The sequence below is a fragment of the Rattus norvegicus genome, chromosome Y, assembly GCF_021556685.1.
Source record: "Rattus norvegicus strain SHRSP/BbbUtx chromosome Y, alternate assembly SHRSP_T2T, whole genome shotgun sequence".
Lineage (NCBI taxonomy): Eukaryota > Metazoa > Chordata > Mammalia > Rodentia > Muridae > Rattus > Rattus norvegicus.
Genome location: NC_141555.1, coordinates 400,789 through 426,875, shown reverse-complemented (window position 1 = coordinate 426,875; position 26,087 = coordinate 400,789). Strand labels below are relative to the sequence as shown.

Sequence of the window (26,087 nt, the reverse complement as noted above, 5' to 3'; positions counted from 1 at the left end):
CAGTACTGCTTACAGTGAATTCTAAAACTATCTCTCTTATCAACATGGATATTTTGCCACTTAACTGCTTTTTTATGTTTTAGTTAAAAATATCACTAAATGAGTTTAATGTGGCATTTCATATGTACCTTTTGTCTTTTCCTTTCATACCTCCACCTCCTTTAAAATTTTAAAGACTAATTTTATGGGTATGAATACATTTGCACCAGGTAGATGTATACCTGCCAGATATCAGAAGAGGGTACTGAAACCCCTAAGCAGAACTAGGTGGTTGTGAGTCACCATGTGAGAACTGAACTTATGTATTCTGTGAAAACAAGTATTCCTAAACATTAAGTTATCTCTCCAAAACCTTCATACCTTCACTTTTCTATCCTCCTGCTGCTCCCATTTCTTCCTAGCTATTTTTCTCCTTCCAAATCACCTATCACCTCATCCTCTTAAAACTTCTTTCTCTAATTTCCCATTTAAGACACTGTTTTTTCTTCTTTGTAGTTCAGTTTCAAACACTATATGTGTGTGTGTATTTATGTATGTATGTATGCATGTATGTATATTTGGTATATTTGGTATACACATATATACAGAGACAAAATATGTTGTATAGCTTATATATAATATACCATATAACACACATATATGTATACACACACAACACATATATATGTATTTACATGTGAAAGAAAATATGAAGATTTGACCACACACTTCTGGCCTCCTTGGGCACCAGAGTATACAGTACACAGACATTTATGCAGGCAAAACACCTATCCATATATACTAATAATTTAAAAAATTATAAAGTTCTTTAAAAACAGAGCAAAAAACCTGCAGTGCTGATAATAGAATCCAGGCCTTGTGCTTGCTAGATAAGTACTCTATATCTAGTTCTACTTTTGACTTTGCTGAAACAATGAAAAGAAACTTTGCTGAGATGTTATCTTATTATTTTAAAAAACTTTAAAATGAAATAACCACATGCTTATAATTGAATCACTTTAACTAATGAAAGAAATACAATATGCCCTATTTATTTTCATATAAATAAAAATGCATAAATGTTATTTTGAAATAAAATTTGTAATATCTACAACAATAAAACACCTAGTGATCATTCTATTAGCCTGTAAATCTTATCAATTTCCCAATGCCCTGCCTTCATTTTTGTAAACACAGAAACCAGATTCATATACCTATTTGATTACTAAAATTTTTGTTTTACTATTATGCAGGATAGTTTTATGCCAGCACAAACTGAAATCATCTCAAAAGCGTGAACCTTTTAAGAAAATGTCTCCACAAGATCAGATTGTAGTTACACCTGTAGGCAGACATGAGAAGGCCCAGCTCATTGTGAATGAGGCCAACCCTGAGCTGGTAGTCCTGGGTCCTATAAGAAAAGTCGAGGAGCTGGAGAGATGGCTCAGTGGTTAGAGCACTGACGGCTCTTCCAGAGGTTCTGAGTTGGACTCCCAGCAACCACATGGTGGCTCACAACCATCTGTAATGGGATCTGATGCCCTCTTCTGGTGTGTCTGAAGACAGCTACAGTGTACTCATATATATAAGATAAATATTTAAAGCCAGCAAGCAGCACCCCTCTACTGCCTCTATATCAGCTTCTGCCTCCAGAGTGTTTGAGTTCCTGTCCTGATTTCTTTCAGTGATTAAAAAAGTGTTCTGAAGTCTAAGCCAAATAAATCATTTCCTTTCCTGCTTGCTTCTGGTCATAGTATTTTGTCACCACATTAGCAACACATTATTAGCCATATTTTTTTGGCAGAAAACAATAATACGAATGAAAATGGCCTCATATGTAACAATATGAGAATAAAGTGATTCTAAGTGACAGCTACATGCATGAAATGACTTATGAAATACTATAGTTTATATTTTTAAAAAATGCCTGCATGCCAGAAGACAAAAAAGAAATAAGATGAAGATGGAAAAGTAATATCCCAAACCTACAAAATTTATTAAAAACAAAACAGAACAAAATAAACCCATAAAATTTTAAGATGTTCACAGGGAACAAATGTAAAGACATTATTTTACTGGTCAAAATAAAAAAAAGAAGTTGTTTTTACTGTTTTGAAATTGGGTGTTACTATGTAACCATCGCTAGATTTCAGAAAATCATGATCCCCCTTTTTCACATCCTGAGTGCTGTCAGACAGGTGAATTATTGAAGTTTATTGGCAATGGCAATAAAAAGTGGCAATAAAGTCTAGTAGAATTGCTAACCTTAGGTATACTGAGAGATCTTGGTCTCAGAAAATAAAGGTAGAATGATCAAAGCTATGCTAATTTCTGACTTCCACATTCAACTATGCTTGTAAACCTGAATATACATATAGCAACAATTAAGTATATCCACATACAAAACAAAACAAAACAAAACAAAATGCCTTGATAATTCAGGCATTGTGGCACACACTCAAGTTCAGCATGAGACCCTGTCTGAAACAAAACAAAACAACAAAAACAAAACATACTTTTGATAGCCATGTGGCTCAGGACTTACAAGAAATCATAAGATAATCGTCACGGTTGACTTTGGTATCATCTTGCTGCTCCAGAGGCATTCCACTGGAATCTAAGACTGCTTCAGAAGCACAATCTGTTACCAGTATTTCTGAAATGTCGGCTGTCAGAGGATCAGTAATGACTTCTGTTTCTACTAGACTATCATGAATCACTTGTTCAATGTGTCCTACATCAGACACATGTATAGCTTCACTCATCAAGATATGTTCAGGCATAGTTAATGAGGTTGATGTAATACTAGAAGCTAAAATGTCTGGAATTGGAAACTGTGCTAAAGACACTTCTTCAGCTGTATCTAAATCAAGCACTTGCTCAGGAATAATGACATTGTCAGATATATCTGTTTCCTCTAAAATATTTGAGCAGTGAACATCTTCAATAAGAACATTTTCAATAACATCTTGAATTATAACTGAGTCTGGATCATCAGGAACAAAATTATGCACAGTTACATCTGAATTAGATAAAAAAACAGTTTCTTGAACTTCCACAATAATCTGGTCACCATCCATGTGTACTGCATCAGCTCCTTAAAAATTAAAATTAAAAAGAATTTCCAGGTAAGTACATGTATCTCAAATAAAGTAAATGTTTTGAAATTTCTATTTAAAAAAAATTATCACCTATATATATATAATGAATATCCACTTTTAGGGTATGTATCAAAAAGTAACTAATGAAATTTAAAAACCTTAGCTTTGGGATAGTCATAGAAGAAAAATATTTAGGAAAGAAATTTCAATGTATCAAAACATATACTTCTTATTGTGTTAAAATCTTAAATAAAATCTTAAGTGAAAATCTTAAAACAAGCAAAGCAATGCAATTTACGATGTGGAGAAAGAGGAACACTCCTCCATTGTTGGTGGGATTGCAAACTGGTACAACCATTCTGGAAATCAGTCTGGAGGATCCTCAGAAAATTGGACATTGAACTGCCTGAGGACCCAGCTATACCTCTCCTGGGCATATACCCAAAAGATGCCTCAACATATAACAAAGACACGTGCTCCACTATGTTCATTGCAGCCTTATTTATAATAGCCAGAAGCTGGAAAGAACCCAGATGCCCTTCAACAGAGGAATGGATACAGAAAATGTGGTACATCTACACAATGGAATATTACTCAGCTATCAAAAACAACGAGTTTATGAAATTCGTAGGCAAATGGATGGAACTGGAAAATATCATCCTGAGTGAGCTAACCCAATCACAGAAAAACACACATGGTATGCACTCACTGATAAGTGGCTATTAGCCCAAATGCGTGAATTACCCTAGATGTCTAGAACAAATGAAACTCAAGACGGATGATCAAAATGTGAATGCTTCACTCCTTCTTTAAAAGGGGAACAAGAATACCCTTGGCAGGGAAGAGAGAGGCAAAGATTAAAACAGAGACTGAAGGAACACCCATTCAGAGTCTGCCCCACATGTGGCCCATACATATACAGCCACCCAATTAGACAAGATGGATGAAGCAAAGAAGTGCAGACTGACAGGAGCCGGATGTAGATCGCTCCTGAGAGACACAGCCAGAATACAGCAAATACAGAGGCGAATGCCAGCAGCAAACCACTGAACTGAGAATAGGACCCCAGTTGAAGGAATCAGAGAAAGGACTGGAAGAGCTTGAAGGGGCTCGAGACCCCATATGTACAACAATGCCAAGCAACCAGAGCTTCCAGGGACTAAGCCACTACCTAAAGACTATACATGGACTGACCCTGGACTCTGACCTCATAGGTAGCAATGAATATCCTAGTAAGAGCACCAGTGGAAGGGGAAGCCCTGGGTCCTGCTAAGACTGAACCCCCAGTGAACGTGATTGTTGGGGGGGAGGGTGGCAATGGGGGGAGGGTGGGGAGGGGAACACCGATAAGAAAGGGGAGGGGGGAGGGGGATGTTTGCCCGGAAACTGGGAAAGGGAATAACACTCGAAATGTATATAAGAAATACTCAAGTTAATAATAAAAAAAAAATAAAATAAAATTAAAAAAAAAGAAATACTCAAGTTAATAAAAAAAAAAAGAAACCACAACATTTCTCATGTTTCATTTCCCTTTACCATATTTTATCATTTTAGGAACATTGTTTTCAAAAATATTCTTAGGAGGGATATGGAGGCAAAGTTTGGAGCAGAGACTGAAGGAATGGCCATCCAGGGCCTGCCCCATCTGGATATACAGCCCATATATACACAGCTACCAAAACTAGATAAGATTGATGAAGCCAAGAAGTGCATGCTGACAGGAGCCTGATATAGCTTCTCCTTAGAGGCTCTGCCAGAGCATGACAAATACAGAGGCGAATGCTAGCAGCAAACCATTGAGGTGAGAACAGGACCCTCATTAGAGGAATTAGAGAATGGATTGAAAGACCTGAAGGGGCCTGCAACCCCATATGAACAACAATGCCAACCAACCAGAGCTCACAGGGACTAAACCACTACCCAAAGACTATACATGGACTGATTCATGGCTTCAGCTGCATGTGTAGCATAGGATGGTCTTTTGGGCACCAGAGGGAGGAGAAGCCCTTGATCCTGCCAAGGCTGAACCCCTCCCCCAGTGAAGGGAAATGTGGGGGGATGGGGAGGAGAATGCCCTTATAGAAGAAGGGGAGGATTGGGATAGGGGCCTTATGTCTGGGAAACCAGGAAAGGGAATTACATTTGAAATGTAATTTAAATAAAAAATATTCAGTAAAAAAAAAACATTGTTTACTCTAACTTGTTCTTGTGCAGTAACTTACTTATATCCTAGTCAGTGATAGCTGGCAATTAAAAAAAATCATCCTTATTGAAACTAAAATAAATACTCAAGGTATAAATGAAAGTACACAGGGAAAGGTACACAATTAAGGACAAAAGACAACTGGCTGAAAAAGGTATCTGTTTGGATAGTAAAATGAATGAAACTTCAGCTTTTAGGAATTTGATGTTAAGGACAGCAAAAGTGGGACCTAGACTAATAATACCAAGTAAGTAGTTCCCCTTCAGCTCTTTGTTTCAAGACCCAATTTTCCAAATCTCACAGAAACTTCTCAGATTATTAAATACCAATCTAATTTGAGTGTACAGTTATGAAGTGAAAGTAAAAAGGGTGAATCACTGAAAATTCATTGAGATAAAATGACTTAAGTAGTATCACCAAACTGGCCAATCATATGATATTCAGCAAATTTTATTCAGATTAAAAGTCATAAATTGGGACCAGGGGTAGATAGACATGCCTGACCCCCTACTCCTCCCTCCCAAGCTCACTGCATGCCTGTCTCTCAAGAGGTATGCTCTAATCAGGGACACAGTTGAGATTCACACACAAATACCCATCCCAGCTGGGACCCCTCCATGAGGCATAGTAGATATGGGAGCTATTCTGCTCTGCCTGAGCCTCCTCCCAGCCCTGTGGCACTACACCTGTGGCAGAGTGACATGCCTGCCCACCTCCTAACCCCAAAACCTGCTTGTCTCTCAGGAAGTCTGCCCTTACTAGGGACATAAAAGGTCTATCATAACCAGAGCCAGTACTGCCTGTCTCCTAGGAGGTCAGCTCTAATCCAGCTCTCACAGCCATATCTACTTCCAAAGAGGTCTGCTCCAGTCCAGGGCACCAGTTAACACCAGAGAAAACCAGATGGCAAAAGGCAAAAGCAAGAATATAAACAACAGAAGCCAATGAAATTTGGCACAATGAGAACCCAGTTCTCCTACCACAGCAAGCTGTGGTTATCCTAACACTCCTGAAGAGCAAGATTTAGATCTAAAATCCCATGTCATGAAGATGACAGAGACCTTTAAGGATAAATATAAATAACTCTCTTAAAGAAATATAGGAAAGCATAGGCAAATGGGGAGAAACTCTTAAAGAAGAAACAAAATCTTTAAAGGCATACAGGAAAATAAAATCAAACAGGTGAAGGAATTGAACAAAATGGTCCAAGACCCAAAACAATGGAAATATAAACAATAAGGAAATTACAAATGGAGGAAACCCTGGAGATGGAAAATTTAGTGAAGAGTTTATTTAGGAGCTACAGATGCAAGCATCACCAACAGAATTCAAGAGAAGGAAGAGAGACTCCCAGGAATAAAAAATACCATAGAAAATATTGACAATATCGGTCAAAGAAGTGTCTGTCACATTCCTAACTGAAAACATTCAAGAAATTTGGGACAAAATAAAAAGAACAGAGTAATAGGAATAGAGGAGAATGAGGATTCCTAATTCTAAGGGCCGGATACATCGTCAACAAAATCGTAGAAGAAAACTTCATTAATCTAAAAGAAATGGTTATAATACTTACAAGAAGCCTATAGAACACCAGACAAATAGACCAGAAAAAGAAAAAAGATGGAACCTGAAGAAACCACATCCAGCACAGACATGGCCCCCAGCTGAGGCCTGGGGTCACCCACCCACCTTCAAATTTTTTGACCCAGAATTGTTCCTAAACATTTCTAAAGGAAATGCAGGGACAGAAAGGGAGAAGAGACTAAAGGATAGGACTTCCAGTGACTGGGCCCAACTTGGGATCCATCCTATGGGCAGGTACAAAACCCTGACACTTATTACTCATGTTCTGCCGTGCTTGAACACAGGAGTCTAGCAGCGGTGTCCTCTGAGAGGCTCTAAGGTGCTGACTGAAACAGATACAGATACTTACAGCCTACCATTGGATTGAGGTCAGGGGCCCCTATGGAAGAATTAGGAAAAAGACTAAATGAACTGAACGGTTCCCAACCCTGTAGGAAGGCCCTGGATCCCTCACGGCTCCCAGAGACTAACCCACCATCAAGGAGCATACAGGGGCTCATATGTAGCAGCAGACTGCCTTGTCTGGCCTCAGTGGGAGAGGATGTGCTTAACCCTATACAAACTTGATGCCTGGGGGAAAGGGGTATATGGATGGGGCAGCATGGGGAGTACCCTCTCAGAGGCAAAGGGAAGGCAAATGATGTGAAGACTTCTGGGATGGGGTACTGGGAGGGGACATTTGGAATGTATATAAATAAAATAATTAAGAAAAAAATCAGATGTGAAAAAGTCATATATTGAAATGTAACTCAGATATGGAGAAAAGATGTATAAAACAAGAAAATGTAATATAAAAATTATGTATTGTAACAATTCTAATATACATAAAAAGTAAATGTGTGGCTTGGGTTACATTAAATATCATTCATATTATAGATAGCCTAAAGCAACTCAAGTTTAAAGATCAGGTTGTACCCTTAAGTTTGTGACCTTAGACAAGCCATTAAACCTCTGAATTTGTCTCCTCTTTCAATGAGGATAATAATACCTGCCATGCATGTCATAGGAGTGTGATGATGTTCAAATGGGAATGTATGAAAGGCATCCTGAAAAACTGTAAAGAGAATTTTTTATTATTATGATGGTAAAGAAAACATGGGCCCTATTATAGAGAAATAGCTTAAGTATTAGTCATCTCTACTCAAATGCCCTCCAATTACTTAGCCCAAGTTCTAAGATTACTTATGGTAAAAAAAAAAAAGCAAATTAACAGTTCTGAGTTTTTTCAAAGAATCTATCTCCATTTTTGTAGTATTTATTATGTTTTCATGTACTTTAAAGAATTAATCATAACTTTACATTAGCTATCATAAACTAAAACCACCAAAATGTGAATCAAAGAACTATAATAAATTAAGAAACATACATAGAAAATAAGAAAAATTGATAAAATTAAATTTAGAAAATTATTACAAATTTACCTTATCAACAGGAATTCTTACATATTTCTCACAAAGCATTTCATAATATTGAAAATGTAACAAAAGTAGTAATCTGAAATCCCTTTGCTAGAACTTCATAAGTAATTTTCCATATGCAGTTTGGGGACTATATTCCTGATGCTAACTCTTTTATAGGGGTGATATGAATTAGAAGGTTGAAAAAGTAATATGGGATAAACACAAAAGGACTTTGAAAATATCTAAATTGCGTAATGCAAGGGTAGGAGAATGAAGACTGTTAAAAAGATTTTGTTACTATACATCCATAATGAAGTAAGCACTGAGCTATTTGTTGCCACTGAAATGAGGAAATTTAGTATGGTAAGTAAACCTCTTCTACTATCTACATCATCCAACATATTCCATTCCATGATGCAAATATGTCCACAATATAAAAATCACTACAGCTTGTGATTATGAGAAGCAACAGCTTATCCTGCATGAAGATTTTCAATGAAATTTCAATATTATGAATTTAAATGGGTTAGCCTGGATGGAATGGGTATGTTCAGCCTCACAAGATGAACCCCAAAGTACAACTTTCCACAGCTAATTTAAAAAAAATGCAGAAATCAGAAACATAATAATTTGGTATTACATGAAAGAATAGGTTAAGGAAATAGCTCACTCAGTAAGTGCTTGTTGTAAACATTAAGACCTTCATTTGATCTCTAGCCCCAATATAAAATGCTGTATGTGGTATATCTATAAAATTTTTGTTTCAAATTACTTTGGGTACTTTTTTTTTCTTACTGGACTTTTGCTTGTATATCATGATTTCCAATTTTATGCTCTAATAAGTTTTGAGTAATTGTGTCTCCGAGTGTGTATGTTTCTTCTCCATTCTCTTTTAAATAACCTGGTTGTTTGGTGACAGAGGGGGGCTTGTTTGCCTATCTGTTTTCCAAAGAGGGAGAAAGAGGTCATGAAGTTAGAGGAATGGAGAGAATACAAATGAGGGGAAACGATGATTGCAATTTATTATATATATTTATATATATATTAATTTTTTATTTTATTGGTTAATTTATTTACATTTCAAACCTTAAGATATTTTAATAAGAATAAAATAAGATACTGTGTGTGGTAGACCATACCTGTGTGTATGGACCACCTACTGCTAGGAAGATATAGGAAGGAGGATTTCTTGACTCAATGGCTAATTAGTCTAGCTAAATAAATGGGCCTCAGGCTCAGGGAAAAACTCTATCTTGAAAAAATAAGGAGGATGGTTCCTGAGGAATGACATCCAATGTTTTTCCTCTCCCCAGAAGAAGCTATATCCTGAGACATACCAATGAATCCACAGCACTCAGCATTTGGTAAAAACCCTTCCTCACCAAAGTCCCACAGCAGCAGCTGAGGGCCAGTGGACTTAGGGATCCACCATCTCCCCAAACCTCCCACCTACCAAATACCAATCCCCTTCCAACTAGTCCTTTTGGATGGGACAGAATGCTTGTTACTCTGCTCCCCAAAAAGCTATATATCCCGAGGCATACCAGAGGATCCCCTACACTCAGTATTTGAGTATCCACTGGACTCAGAACATTTGGCATTCTGAAGAATGCCAGAAGAATCACTGAACACAAATTGGTACCACATCCTGAGACATCCCAGGAGATCTACTGCTCCTAGGAAACCACAGCTTGAAGAATTCCAGGAGTTTCTCTGTACACAGGGCAACTGAGCAATTGACAACAGTTGGAAGACCTCCCAGGGCACTATGGCATGCAGGGCAACTGATTGAAAAGACTGAAAGCCTCCCTGAATTGTAGCTACACAGAAGGAAACAGAAATCACAGTCCATTCAACCCCTCAGATAACAACTTCACACAGAACAGATTGACTGCTCCTCTGAAGACCCAGAAGTATGAAGGCCTCCCAGGAGATGTACTGCAGCAAGAAATCAGCAACCTCTCTGCCCCTCTGAACACCCTCCAATTGGAAGGCCCCAAAGGAGGTTTGCTACAGCCAGGGCCACAGGCCAACCAGGGGACCTGTTACAACACAGAGACAAGAGAGGAAGACTCCAGACATAGTCACTCAGACCAGCAAGCACTAGGGATAACCAGATAGAAAGGCAAGCACAAGACCATAAGCAACAGAAGCCAATACACATGGGTGTCCTAAGAACCCAGTTCTCTCACCACAGCAAACCCCGAATATACCAACACACCTGAAAATCAGGAAGATGACCTAAACTTCTAACTCATGAAGAAAATAGAATCATTTAAGGAAGATATATATAACTCAGTGGAAGAAGTACAGGTAAATAGGTAGAAGCCTTTACAGAGGAAACAAATAAGTGCCTTATAGACATAAAGAAATACACAATCAAACAGATAAAGGAATTTCATAAAGCAGTCCAAGACCTAAAAGTGGACATAGAAACAATAAAGAAAACAGAAATGGAGGCAAACCTGGAAATGGAAAACCTAGGAAAGAGGTTAGGAATTAAAGATGTAAGAATCACCCACGGAATACAAGAGATAGAAGAAAGAATCTTAGGTGTAGAAGATAACTATAGAAGAGACTGACAAAATGGTCAAAGAAAATTCAAAATATAACTCAAAACATCCAGGAAATTCAGGACACATTGAAAAGACCAAATCTAAGAATAATTAGAATAGAGGAGAATGAAGATTCCTAGCTCAAAGGACTTGAAAACGTTTTCAACAAAAGCATAGAAGAAAAATTTCCCTACCTAAAGAAAGAGATGGCCATAAAGGTACAAAAAGCCTACAGAACACTAAATAAATGGGACCAGAAAAGAAAATGCTCTCATCACATAATACTCAAAATACTGAATGCACAGAACAAAGAAAGAATATTAAAAAGTTGCAAGGGAAAAGGACTAAATCACACCAGACTTCTCAACAGAGACTATGAAAGTCAGAAGAGCCTGGTCAGACGTCATGCAGACCCTAAGAGAACACAAATGCCACCCAAGGATACTAAACCCAGAAAAACTCTCAATTAGCATAGATGGAGAAACCAAAATATTCCAGGAAAAAAATTGAAACAGTATCTTTCAACCAATCAGCACTACAGTGGATCCTAGAAGGAAAACTCCAATCTAAGGAAGATACCTCTACCAAAGAAAAGACAAGATATTAAACATCTCCCAACAAAGCCAAAAGGAGAAAACCACAAGCACATAACTATGTACAAAAACATAACAGGAACCAACAGTCATCTCTCTATAATATCTCTCAATATTAATGAACTCAACTCACCTATAAAAAGACATAAGCTACAGATTCAATGCAATCCCCATCAAAATACCAATCCAATTCTTCAAAGAGTTAGACAGAAAAATTTGAAATTCATCTGGAATAACAACAAACTCAGGATAGATAAAGGTATCCTCAACTATAATAAAAGGACTTCAGGTGGAATCACTATCCCTGAACTCAAGCAGTATTACAGAGCAATAGTGATAAAAACTGCATGGTATTGTTACAGAGACAGACAGATAGACCAATGGAATAGAATTGAAGACCCAGAAATGAACCCACACATCTATGGGCACTTGATTTTTGACAAAGGAGCCAAAACCATCCAATGGAAAAAAGATAGCATTTTCAGCAAATGGTGCTGGTTCAACTGGAGGTCAACATGTAGAAGAATGCAGATCGATCCATGCTTATCACCCTGTACAAAGCTTAAGTCCAAGTGGATCAAGGACCTCCACATCAAACCAGATACACTCAATCTAATAGAAGAAAAACTAGGGAAGCATCTGGAACACATGGGCACTAGAGAAAAGTTCCTGAAAAAAAAACACCAATGGCTTATGCTCTAAGATCAAGAATCGACAAATGGGATCTCATAAAACTGCAAGCTTCTGTAAGGCAAAGGACACTGTTGTTAGGACAAAGCGGCAACCAACAGATTGGGAAAAGATCTTTACCAATTCTATATCAGATAGAAAGCTAATATCCAAAATATGCAAAGAACCCAAGAAGTTAGACTCCAGAGAGCCAAATAACCCTATTAAAAATGGGGTTCAGAGCTAAACAAAGAATTTTCAGCTGAGGAATGCCGAATGGCTGACAAGCACCTAAAGAAATGTTCAACATCTTTAGTCATAAGGGAAATGCAAATCAAAACAACCCTGAGATTTCACCTCACACCAGGGAGAATGGCTAAGATCAAAAACTCAGGTGACAGCAGATGCTGGCGAGGATGTGGAGAAAGAGGAACACTCCTCCATTGTTGGTGGGATTGCAGACTGGTAAAACCATTCTGGAAATCAGTCTGGAGGTTCCTCAGAAAATTGGACATTGAACTACCTGAGGATCCAGCTATACCTCTTTTGGGCATATACCCAAAAGATGCCCCAACATATAAAAAAAAAGACACATGCTCTACTATGTTCATAGCAGCCTTATTTATAATAGCCAGAAGCTGGAAAGAACCCAGATGCCCTTCAACAGAGGGATGGATACAGAAAATGTGGTTCATTTACACAATGGAATACTACTCAGCTATTAAGAATGAGGACATCCTGATTTTTGCAGGCAAATGGCTAGAACTAAAAATGGCATCCTGAGTGAACTAACTTAGACCCTAAAGGAAATGCATGTTATATTCTCACTAATAAGTGGATATAAGCCAAAAATAAATGTAAAAAGGTGAACAAGCTGAAGGGCCCAAATGAGGACTCTTCAATCCCACTTGGGGAGGGAGAAGAAAGCAACCACAAGGGGGTTGGGAGGGCAGGACAGGGGAAAGAAAGGGGGTGAGGGTTGGGAGAGAGGTAAACATGATCTAGTATTGAGTGGAGGAAAAGGCCTTAGGGCCAACAGAAAGTATGGAAATAGGGTGACCTTGGGATGAAAGAGGATGGGTGGACCCTCTTAGAATGTACTAAAAACCTGGAAAGTGAGAGACTGTCAGGACTCAAAAGGGTTGGACCCATGCCCTACAGCGGGGACAGGGAACTCATAGGTCTACTTCCAGCAGAAAGACAGGGCATCAAGTGAGGGATGGCATAGCTATCCCACGGCCAAAGCTCTGAGCCATAATTCTTGTCTGAAAGAACTGCAGGGACAAAAATGTACAAAAGCCTGAGGAAAAGAAGGTCCAGTGACAGGCCCAAAGTGGGATCCAGCTCAGGGGGAGGCCTCAAGGCCTGATACTTACTGAGGCTATGGGGCCCACACGAAATGGGACCTATCCTAACTGGCCTCTGAAATACCTGGCATGCAGCTGAAAGAGTCAGATGCACATATGTGCACCCAACCAATAGACAGAACTGCTGACCCCTCTGGTTGAATTAGGGAAAAGCTGGAGGAAGCTGAGGAGGAGGGCCACCATGTAGGAGGACCAGCAGTCTCAATTAACCTGGACCCCTAAGATCTTTTAGACACTGGATCACCAACCAGGCAGCATACACCAGCTGTGAGGAGGCCAACCAACACATATTCAGCAGAGGATTCCCAGATCTGGGTTCAGTCAGAGAAGATGCACGTAACCCTCAAGAGACTGGAGGACCCAGCAAGTTTAGAGATCTAATGGGGTGGGTAGGGTGGGGACATCCTTGTGGAGATGGGTTGAGAAGACAGGGTTTGAGGAGGGTAGGGGAGGAGTTATGGGATGTGGAACAGTGAGGGGTTGGGGGGATGGACCAGGATGGGAATAATATCTGGAGTAAATAAATAAAAAAATAAATAGGAACTGAAGCAGTTCCACAGCTCCCTGCACCAAAATTCTGTGGGGGAGAGAGGTGGACCTTCTGAAAAAGAAACAGTCCTGAAAACTCAGAGAAGAGTACTCTCTGCCCATATTCCTGACCAAAGAGGAAAGCACCTAGTACCCTCTGTGCCCTCTGGGGAATCAGGGGCAGGACCCTTCATGTTTCTGCTTATACCAAGAGTTGAAAGCCAGTTGACAGGAGTGCCTACACACCGGAGAGCAGAAGTAAAACCAACTTTTCTGCACCAAGCAACCTGTCTGGAGGTTTCAGGTCACACAAACCCAGGAGCAGCTCTCTGTTCCCAGATCTGGCTGAAAGAAAACAGGTCTAAGATGGATGAAGCAAAGAAGTGCAGACCGACAGGAGCTGGATGTAGATCGCTCCTGAGAGACACAGCCAGAATACAGCAAATACAGAGGCGAATGCCAGCAGCAAACCACTGAACTGAGAATGGGACCCCCGTTGAAGGAATCAGAGAAAGGACTGGAAGAGCTTGAAGGGGCTCGAGACCCCATATGTACAACAATGCCAAGCAACCAGAGCTCACAGGGACTAAGCCACTACCTAAAGACTATACATGGACTGACCCTGGACTCTGTCCCCATAGGTAGCAATGAATATCCTAGTAAGAGCACCAGTGGAAGGGGAAGCCCTGGGTCCTGCTAAGACTGAACCCCCAGTGAACTAGACTATGGGGGGAGGGCGGCAATGGGGGGAGGGTTGGGAGGGGAACACCCATAAGGTAGGGGAGGGGGGAAGGGGATGTTTGCCCGGAAACCGGGAAAGGGAATAACACTCGAAATGTATATAAGAAATGCTCAAGTTAATTAAAAAAAAAAAAGAAAAGAAAACAGGAGTGCTGACACACAGGCCACTGTCAGAAACAGCAGGACAAGCTAACACCAGGGACAACCTGATGGGGAAAGAAACTAAGCAACAGAAACCAAGACTACTTGGCATCTCCTACCAAAGCAAATACTGGATATCCAAACACACCAGAAAAGCAAGATTTGGACTTAAAAAAAATCACATCTTATGATGATGATAGAGGATTTAAGGAGAACATAAATAAGTCCTTTAAATAAATTCAGGAGAACACAGGTAAACAAGAAGGTAAAAAAAAAATCCCTTAAAGAATTACAGAAAAACACAGGAGAAGGAATTGAACAAAACCATCCAGGATTTAAAAATGGAAATAGAAACAATAAAGAAAGCACAAAAGGAGACAACTCTGGAAATGGAAAACCTAGGAAAGAGATCAGGAGTCAGAGAAGCAAGCATCACCAAAAGAATACAAGAGATAGAAGAGAGAATCTCAGGGGCAGAAGATACTATAGAAAACATCAACAAAACCATGAAAGATAATGTAAAACACAAAAAGCTCCTAGCCCAAAACATCCAGGAAATGCAAGACACAATGAGAAGATCAAACTTAATAATAATAGGTATAGAAGAGAGTGAAGATTCCTCAACTTAAAGGTCCAGTAAATATCTTGAACAAGAACCTCAAGAAGAACATGACTAGGGTTGGGGATTTAGCTCAGTGGTAGAGCGCTTGCCTAGTAAGCGCAAGGCCCTGGGTTCGGTCCCCAGCTCCGGAAAAAAGAAAAAGAAAAAAGAAAAAAAAAAAGAAGGACATGACTATAAACATACAAGAAGCCTACAGAACTCCAAATAGATTGGACCAGAAGAGAAATTCCTCCTGTCAGGTAATAGTCAAAACACCAAATGCACAAAACAAAAAAAGAATATTAAAAGCAGTAAGGGGAAAGGGTCATGTAACATGTAAAGGCAAACCTATAAGAATTTCTCTCACCAGAGACTATGAAAGCCAGAAGATCCTGGGGAGAAGTCAAAGAAAACACAAATGCCAACCCAGGCTACTATATATAGCAAAACTCTCAATTAACATAGATGGAGAAACCAAGATATTCCATGACAAAACCAAATTTAAACAATATCTTTCTACAAATACAGCAATATAAAGAATAAAAGATGGAAAACTCTAACACAAGGAGGAAAACTATACCCTTGACAAAGCAAGAAAGTAATATCCTTGAAATAAAACCAAAAGAAGAGAGACACACAAACATAATTCCACCTCTAAATACAAAAATAACAGGAAACAACAATCACTATTCCTTAGTATCTCTCAACATCAATGGACTCAACTCCCCAATAAAAAGACAAAAAATAAAAGACTGGATATGGAAACAGAACCCAGCATTCTGTTGCATACATCTCAGGAAATACATCTCAGAGACAAAGACAGACAGTAGCTCAGAGTAAAAGGCTGGAAAACAACTTTCCAAGCAAATGGTCTGAAGAAACAAGCTGGAGTCACTATTCTAATATCGAATAAAATCAACTTTCAACCAAAATTTATCAAAAAATGTAAGGAAGGACACTTCATATTCATCAAAGGAAAAATCCACCAAGATGAACTCTGAATCCTAAATATCTATGCTCCAGATGCAAAAGCACCTACATTCATAAAAGAAACCTTACTAAAGCTCAAAGCACACATTGCACCTCACACAATAATAGGAGATTTCAACACCCCACTCTCATCAATGGACAGATCATGGAAACAGAAATTAAACAAAGACATAGAGAAACAACAAGTTTATGAACCAAATAGATTTAACAGATATTTATTTATAGGACATTTCATCCTAAAACAAAAGGATATACCTTCTTCTCTGCACCTCATGGTACTTTCTCCAAAATTGACCATATAGTCAGTCACAAAACAGGCCTTAACAGATACAATAAATTGAAATAATCCCATGCATCCTATGAAATCACTATGTAAAAGGCTGGACTTCAATAATAAGAAAATGACAAAACGCCCACATACACATGGAAGCTGAAGAATGCTCTTCAATGAAAACTATCCAATGATAACTTGATCGGGAAGAAATAAGGAAATTAAAGACTTCTTAGAATTTAATTAAAATGAGGTACAACAAACCCAAACTTATGCGAAACAATGAAAGCTGTGCTAAGAGGAAAACTCATAGCTCTGAGTGCCTCCAAAAAGAAGCATACATCAGCTTGACAGCACACCTAAAATCTCTAGAACAAAAAAAAAGCAAATACACCCAGGAGGAGTAGAAGGCAGAAAATTATCAAATCAGAGCTGAAATCAACCAAGTAGAAACAAAAAGGACCATACAAAGGATCAACAAAACCAAAAGTTGGTTCTGTGAGATAATCAACAAGATAGATAAACCCTTAGCCAGACTAACCAGAGGGCACAAAGAGTGTATCCAAATTACAAAATCAGAAATGAAAACGGAGACATAATAACAGAAACTGAGGAAATTCAAACAATCATCAAATCTTACTAAAAAGGAGGCTATAGTCAACAAAACTGCAAAACCTGGAGGAAATGGATAATTTGCTAAACAAATACCAGGTACCAAAATTAAATCAGGAACAGATAAACCATCTAAACAATCCTATAACTCCTAAAGATATAGATCAGTTATTAAAAGTATCCCAACCAAAAATAGCCCAGGGTTTAGTGCAGAATTCTATCAGACCTTCATAGAAGACCTCATACCAATACTATCCAAACTATTCCACAAAATTGAAACAGATGGAGCACTACCGAATTCCTTCTATGAAGCCACAATTACTCTTATACCTAAACCACACAAAGACCCAACAAAGAAAGAGAACTTCAGACCAATTTCTCTTAGGAAAATGCTCAAGAAAATTCTTGCAAAACGAATCCAAGGACACATCAAAACCATCATCCATCATGATCAAGTAGGCTTCATCCCAGGAATGCAGGGATGGTTCAGTTTATGGAAATCCATCAACATGATCCACTATATAAACAAACTCAAAGAAAAAAAACCACATGATTTCAATAGATGCTGAGAAAGCATTTGACAAAATTCAATACCCTTTTGTGATAAAAGTCCTGAAAAGAACAGGAATTCAAGGCCCATAACTAAGCATAGTAAAAGCACTATACAGCAAACCAGTAGCTAACATCAAACAATATGGAGAGCAATGTGAAGCAATCCCATTAAAATCAGGGACTAAACGATCCTGCCACACTCTCTCCCTACTCATTTAATATAAGACTCAGAGTCCTAGCCAGAGCAACTGGACAACAAAAGGAGGTCAAAGGGATACAAATTGGAATGGAAGAGATCAAAATTTTGCAAATATGATAGTATACTTAAGTGATCACAAAAGTTTCACAAAGAACTACTAAGTCTGATAAACAACTTCAGCAAAGTGGCTGGGTATAACATTTACTCAAACAAATCATTAGCCTTCCTCTACTCAAAGGATGAACAGGCTGAGAAAGAAATTAAGGACATGACACCCTTCACAATAGTCTCAAGTAACATAAAATACCTTGGTGTCACTGTAATGAAGCAAGTAAAAGATCTGTCTGACAAGAACTTCAAGTCTCTGAAGAAGGAAATTGAGGAAGACCTCAGAAGATGGAAAGATCTCCCATGCTCATGGATTGGCAGGATTAATATAGTAAAGATGGTCATTTTACCAAAAGCGATCTACAGATTCGATGCAATCCCCATCAAAATACTAATCCAATTCTTCATAGAGTAAGAAAGAGCAATTTGCAAATTCATTGGGAGTAACAATAAACCTGGGATAGGGAAAATTATCCTCAACAATAACAGAACTTCTGTGGGAATCACTATCCCTGATCTTAAGCAGTATTACAGAGCAATAGTGACAAAAACTGTATGGTATTGGTACAGAGACAGACAGATAGACCAATGGAATAGAATTAAAGACCCAGAGATGAACCCACACACTTAAGGTCACTTGATCTTTGACAAAGTTGCTGAAGCCATCCAATGGAAAAAAGACAGCATTTAACTAATGGTGCGGGTTCAACTGGAGGTCAGCCTGTAGAAGAAAGCAAATCCATCCATTCTTATCTCCCAGTTCAAAGCTCAAGTCCAAGCAGATCAAGGACCTCCACATCAAACCAGATACACTCAAACTAATAGAAGAAAAAGTGGGGAAGAGCCTTGAACACATGGACACTGAGGAAAATTTCCTGGGAAAAAAACCACCTAAGATCAAGATCAAGAAATTGACAAATGGGACCTCATAAAACTGCAAGGCTTCTGTAAGGCAAAGGACACTATCAATAGGACAAAATGGCAACCAATAGATTAGGAAAAGATCTTTACCAGTCCTACATTGGATAGAGGGCTAATATCCAAAATATACAAAGAACCCAAGAAGTTAGACTCCAGAGAGCCAAATAACCCTATTAAAAATGGGGTACAGAGCTAAACAAAAAATTCACAGATGAGGAATATAGAATGGCTGAGAAACACCTAAAGAAATATTAAACATCCTTGGTCACCAGAGAAATGCAAATCAAAACAACCCTGAGATCCCACCTCATACCAGTCAGAACGGCTAAGATCAAAATCTCAGGTAACGACAGATGCTGGCAAAACATGGAGAAAGAGGAACACTCCTCCATTGTTTGATTTATTGCAAACTTATACAACTTCTCTGGTAATCATTCTGTAGGCTCCTCAGAAAAGTGGATATTGCACTACCTGAGGACCCAGCTATACCTCTCCTGGGCATATACCCAAAAGATGCCCCAACATATAACAAAGACACGTGCTCCACTATGTTCATAGCAGCCTTATTTATAATAGCCAGAAGCTGGAAAGAACCCAGATGCCCTTCAACAGAGGAATGGATACAGAAAATGTGGTACATCTACACAATGGAATACTACTCAGCTATCAAAAACAATGACTTTATGAAATTCATAGGCAAATGGTCGGAATTGGAAAATATCATCCTGAGTGAGGTATCCCAAATCACAGAAAAACACACATGGTACCCATTCACTGATAAGTAAATATTAGCCCAAAAGTTTGAATTACCCAACATACAATCCACAGACCACATGAAGCTCAAGAAGAAGTGAAATCAAAGTGTCACTCCTTTCTAAAAGGGGGAACAAAAATATTCATAGGAGTGGATATGGAGCAAAGTTTGGGGGTTGAGGATTTAGCTCAGTGGTAGAGCGCTTGCCTAGCAAGCGCAAGGCCCTGGGTTTGGTCCACAGCTCTGGGGCGGGGTCGGGGGGAGAGTTTGGAGCAGAGACTGAAGTACCTGTCATTCAGAGCTTGCCCCACATATATTCATATATACATATATACAGCCCATATATATATATATATATATATATATATATATATATATATATACAGTCACCAAAACTAGATAGGATTGAGAAAGCCAAGAAGACACAGCCAGATCATTTCAAATAGAGAGGAGAATGCTAGCTGAAACCACTGAACTGAGAATGGAGTTGGAGGAATTAGAGAAAGGATTGAAGGAGCAGCGGAAGGGACCTGCAACCCCATAAAAACTACAATGCAAATCAACCACAGCTTCCAGGGACTTAACCACTACTCAAAGACTACATATGAACAGACCCAGGGCTCCAGCTGCATATGTAGCAGTGAATAGCCTTGTTGGGCACCAATGGAAGGAGAAGTCCTTGGTCCTGCCAAGGTTGGACCTCGTAGTATAGGAAAATGTTGGGACTGGGGGAGGGGTTAGAATTGGAACACCCTTATAAAAGAATGGAAGGGAGATGGGATAAGGGGCTTATGTCTGTAAAATACCCCAAATCAGAACTAGTAGTATTTAGTTGCATAACTTGTACATATCAGAATAAGTGAAACTGAACCAGTTGGATGATTTAGCAGAGAAAAGCATCTGCTACCAAGCTTTATTATCTGGGATTCCTGAGACACATCTAGTAAAGCAAGCAATCCTGCTTCTTTACTCACCACAGGTGCCATGGCATATTCATGCATATGAACACATAATTTGTAAAAATAAATAAATAAATAAAAAATAACTGAAACTAGCAGTAAGACTTGAATACTGATAGTATAACTGACAGAGTTACCAATAAAAGTTCGGCCAATACTAAGGGAATTTTGTACGAAATGATATAAATAAAATCTGACAACAAATTTTGTTGAAATAATTCTAAATCTAATTTAAGAATCAGAATACTCAAGAAATATTATACCTATTCCATCAAACAATGAGTTTTCTTCCTGTGGAGTCAATTCAATTTCTTCTTCATCCATGGCTTTCAGTTCTGACTAAGTCAGCTCCTAAACCAGGGAATAAATATCAAATATTGATTTCTTCTATATTACATATTAAAATGTCATCATGTTTACATATCTGAAGCACTCATTTTCAATAACCCATCAACTGCAATAAAAAGGAATACATAAGAAAACACTATAATTAGAAGTGAAACTAAATCAAAGTACTCTTTATGATTTTGCTATTTTAAACATTCCAGGAAGTAAGTCCTAAGTTTTTTTTTATTTTAATCTTAAGAAAAATTCAAATTTTACATAGAAACAAATATTACATTTTTTCAAAATAATATACAGAAACATCTCTTAGAGGAAAGTTCCTCTTGTCTACCAATGGCAACTCAATCTTATACCTATTTTGTATATTCCTAGTAAATTTTGGCAAAATTTTATTACATCTATAAATTTACAATAGTTTTTAGTCTTGCTAAATTATAAATTCAATTATAAATTTCACATTATAAAATGGTAAAACGAAATTCCTAATTAAGATATGTACACAAACGGTCCATCCTAATTGACCTTCTAATTACCGAAAAAGTATATTTGTAAGAGTCTCTGCTTTTGCTTTAACTATATGGACCATAAATGAACTGATACCAGATATAATAAGTATAATTCATGTCTGAAACAAAAAAGACAATAAAGTCTTTTTGTACCTATTTACATAAGTGTCACTTTAATGCTTGAAGTAATTTTCTAAATTTGGTTTAGACTATCGTGAGAAATAGCCAGTTTACATAGACAAAATTAAATACAATTTTTTATATTCTGTTTTAATATAACATTGAAGATGTCTACTTTTTCTACAAATACATTATTAACCTTCTTACATTTACCCAATATTTACCTTAAAATTTTTACTTTTGTATGTCTTATATAGGCATAAGTACCAAAGTATTAGTGTTCAGGTCAGAGGACAACTTGTAAAAAGTGATTCTCACTTTCAAACATATTAGTACAACTCACATCACCAGGATAGTTGTCAAGGGCATTTATAAAATGAGTCATACATCTTATAAAAACTTTTTATAGTACATTAGATTCAGGTCGTTGTTGTTGTTTGGTTTTCTGAGACAGTGTTTTATAAATCTAAGGCTATCTTATTTTGTGGTGACCAATTACCTTGATCTTCTTATCCTCTGATAATGAACTCTGTGGTGCAGAAATTTTCGGGCATAAGTCATTATTCCCAGGGCCTTATGGATGCTAAGTAGGTACTTTACCAAATAAATTGCATCGCAGTTCAAATTCCTGTTTCAAACTAAAAGCCAGATAATTTTTTGTCTGAACTACCAGTCCTCTCATAAGACCTTGGTTTAAAAATAGGACTAATTTTTAAAATATCAAATGCTGTTTGTTATCTTGCTTGTTTTTGGCCCTAACTTACTTAGAGCCTTTTCAACTTTTTTCCCTTTTAAGACAGGATTTCTCTGTGGAGCCCTGACTGTCCTGGAAGAATAGGCTGGGCTTGAACTCAAGAGCTACATCTGCCTCTGTCTCATGAGTGCTGGGATTAAAGGCATACACTACAAGCATCCAGCTTTAGAGCCAGATTCTTAATATTTCAACAATACAAATTCAGATTTATTCACATACTTTTTCTCATTCATCCTGCCTTCTAAAACCTAAGAGACTGGGCTATCTTCACCTTTCTAATGCCTCATGACTATACCTTGTACTTTCTCATAAGGTCTTATCTATTATACTTTATACTTCTTATTTTAGGGGAATCTAATAATATTCTCCATTATACTTATTTCCACCCTGTATCTTATAAATTCCATATACAATATAATGTAAAATACATGTAAAACGAGTGAATTTTCTAAAACAAAATTTAAATAATGAAAATATTTAAATGAAAATAATAAAAAAATTTCCATTTAAAATGTTTAACTTAATTCAGCCTCAGACTGTATCTTGTATTCTGAGATGTATCCTCAAGTCATTCACCATAGTTCAAATAACTGTTCTTTGTTTACTTTTACTCTTCAGAGAAAAAGAAAAAAGAAAAATTGCAGGTGCCAAAAAAGAAATAAAAAGGGATCACCAAGATTTCTAAGGTACTTATTATGATTCCAAGTATGAACTTTGATCCCAGGAACTACATGATAAAAGAATTGACTCCTGTATGTTAATCTTTGACTTTTACATGTGTATTTACAATGGTATATACATACTCATATGCAACACATGGGTTTGTGTGAACATACTAATACAAATAAATGTCAAAATAAATAAGTGAAATTGAAAAAGGCTCAGTAATAAGAATACATATTGCTTTTGCAAAGGACCTGACTTCAGTTCCTAGTATGAAAACTGCCTATTAATTTCAGCTCTAGGGAATCTGATTCTACCTCTGGATTCTGCTGACATATGCACTTCTGTAAAAATCCTTTTCAATAAAAGATAATTAAAATAATAAAAATCTTTTAGAAAATTGAAATACAGTGTCTCTCTAAATTCACAATTCTATACTTGGTTCTTTTTTTTTTTCTAATAAAAAGTCTATATTATCATATGGGATCAATTCCCATCCCCCAATATGTTTTTTCCTTCTCTATGCAAACAATAAAAACTGCTAGTAAAAATTTTCTTTCTTCTGAGTTTCCATAGCAACTAACCATGCCTTAGTTTTTAATAGAACTTTCCTTGGTTACATATGTTGAAAATGGTAAAAGCCTTTCTAAAAATACTTTTTAACGGATGATCAAAATGTGAATGCTTCACTCCTTCTTTAAATGAGGAAAAAGAATACCCTTGGCAGGGAAGGGAGAGGCAAAGATTAAAACAGAGACTGAAGGAACACCCATTCAGAGCCTGCCCCACATGTGGCCCATACATATACAGCCACCCAATTAGACAAGATGGATGAAGCAAAGAAGTGCAGACCGACAGGAGCCGGATGTAGATCGCTCCTGAGAGACACAGCCAGAATACAGCAAATACAGAGGCGAATGCCAGCAGCAAACCACTGAACTGAGAATAGGTCCCCCGTTGAAGGAATCAGAGAAAGAACTGGAAGAGCTTGAAGGTGCCCGAGACCCCAAAAGTACAACAATGTCAAGCAACCAGAGCTTCCAGGGACTAAGCCACTACCTAAAGACTATACATGGACTGACCCTGGGCTCCAACCTCATAGGTAGCAATGAATAGCCTAGTAAGAGCACCAGTGGAAGGGGAAGCCCTGGGTCCTGCTAAGACTGAACCCCCAGTGAACTAGACTATGCGGGGAGGGTGGCAATGGGGGGAGGTTTGGGAGGGGAACACCCACAAGGAAGGGGAGGGGGGAGGGTGATGTCTGTCCGGAAACCGGGAAAGGGAATAACACTTGAAATGTATATAAGAAATACTCAAGATAATAATAAAAAAAAATAAATAAATAAAAATACTTTTTAACCTCCAGAATCTAAAGTTTTCCAGATACTACAATCATGTAAACAATATATTTTGATTTTTAAAACTGTATGTTTGGAGATGGAGTGACAGCTTGGTGCTTAAGAGCATGTACTGTACTTTCAAAGGATTCCAGTTTGGTGCCCAGAAACTATGTCAGGAATGGTGGTTCATGGTTATCTGTTACAGATATCTGCTTCAGAACATCTAGCATCCACTCATAGGTTCCTTGAGCACCCTCACACATGTGAAAATGCCCATAATAAGACATATGTGCACACAAAATAAAATAATAACCCTTTAAAAACAAATATTGATTTTATTCATTTTTGAGAAAAAAATATGTTTTATGCTATCCAATGCTTTCAAATAAAAAGTTCTGGACTAGAATGTTAATATTTGGTGCAGGAAAAGAATGGCTCAGTTCTTAAGAAAAATGTACTGCTGAGGAATATCAAATGGCTGAGAAACACCTAAAGAAATGTTCAACATCTTTAGTCATAAGGGAAATGCAAATCAAAACAACCCTGAGATTTCACCTCACACCAGTGAGAACGGCCAAGATCAAAAACTCAGGTGACAGCAGATGCTGGTGAGGATGTGGAGAAAGAGGAACACTCCTCCATTGTTGGTGGGATTGCAGACTGGTACAACCATTCTGGAAATCAGTCTGGAGGTTCCTCAGAAAACTTGACATTGCACTACCTGAGGACCCAGCTATACCTCTCTTGGGCATATACTCAAAAGATGCCCCAACATATAAAAAAGACACATGCTCCACTATGTTCATAGCAGCCTTATTTATAATAGCCAGAAGCTGGAAAGAACCCAGATGCCCCTCAACAGAGGAATGGATACACAGTGGAATATTACTCAGCTATCAAAAACAATGACTTTATGAAATTCATAGGCAAATGGACTGAATTGGAAAATATCATCCTGAGCGAGGTAACCCAAACTCAGAAAAACACAGTTGGTATGTACTCACTGATAAGTGGATATTAGCCCAAATGCTCGAATTACCCAAGATACAATCCACAAACCACATGAAACTCAAGAAGCAGGATGATCAAAGTGCAGAGTCTTCAGTTCTTAAAAGAGGGAACAAAAACATCCATAAGAGGGGATATTGAAGCAAAATTTAGAGCAGTGACTTAAGGAATGGCCATTCAGAGCCTGTTCCACATGGCGCCCATATATATACAGCTACTAAAATTAGATAAGATGGATGAAGCTACGAAGTTCATGCTGACAAGAACCAGATATAGATCTCCCCTGAGAGACACATCCAGAGCATGCCAAATACAGAGGTCAATGCTAGCAGCAAACCACTGAACTGAGAATAGGACCCCCTGCAGGGGAATTAGTGGAAGGACTGAAAGAGGTAAAGGAGCTTGCAACCCATAAGAACAACTATGCCAACCAAGCAGAGCTTCCAGGGACTAAATCACTACCCAAAGACTATCCATGGATTGACCCATGGCTCAAACTGCATATGTAGCAGAGAATACCCTT

General features: G+C 38.0%; 1 protein-coding gene and 1 long non-coding RNA gene across 2 annotated transcripts in view; one reads left to right on the top strand and one right to left on the bottom strand.

The window, feature by feature from the left end:
- LOC108353310 (uncharacterized) overlaps positions 1–26,087 on the top strand; it is a 90,953-nt gene that overhangs the window by 52,446 nt on the left and 12,420 nt on the right. The gene's annotated exons all lie outside the window — the stretch shown is intronic.
- The window catches only part of Zfy1 (zinc finger protein 1, Y-linked), a 41,404-nt gene that overhangs the window by 10,780 nt on the left and 4,537 nt on the right, over positions 1–26,087 (bottom strand). Inside the window, 2 exon segments of the mRNA NM_001447243.1 lie at positions 2,525–3,076; positions 21,092–21,179. Coding sequence (NP_001434172.1) covers positions 2,525–3,076; positions 21,092–21,152 — 613 coding nt within the window. The 5' untranslated portion in view covers positions 21,153–21,179.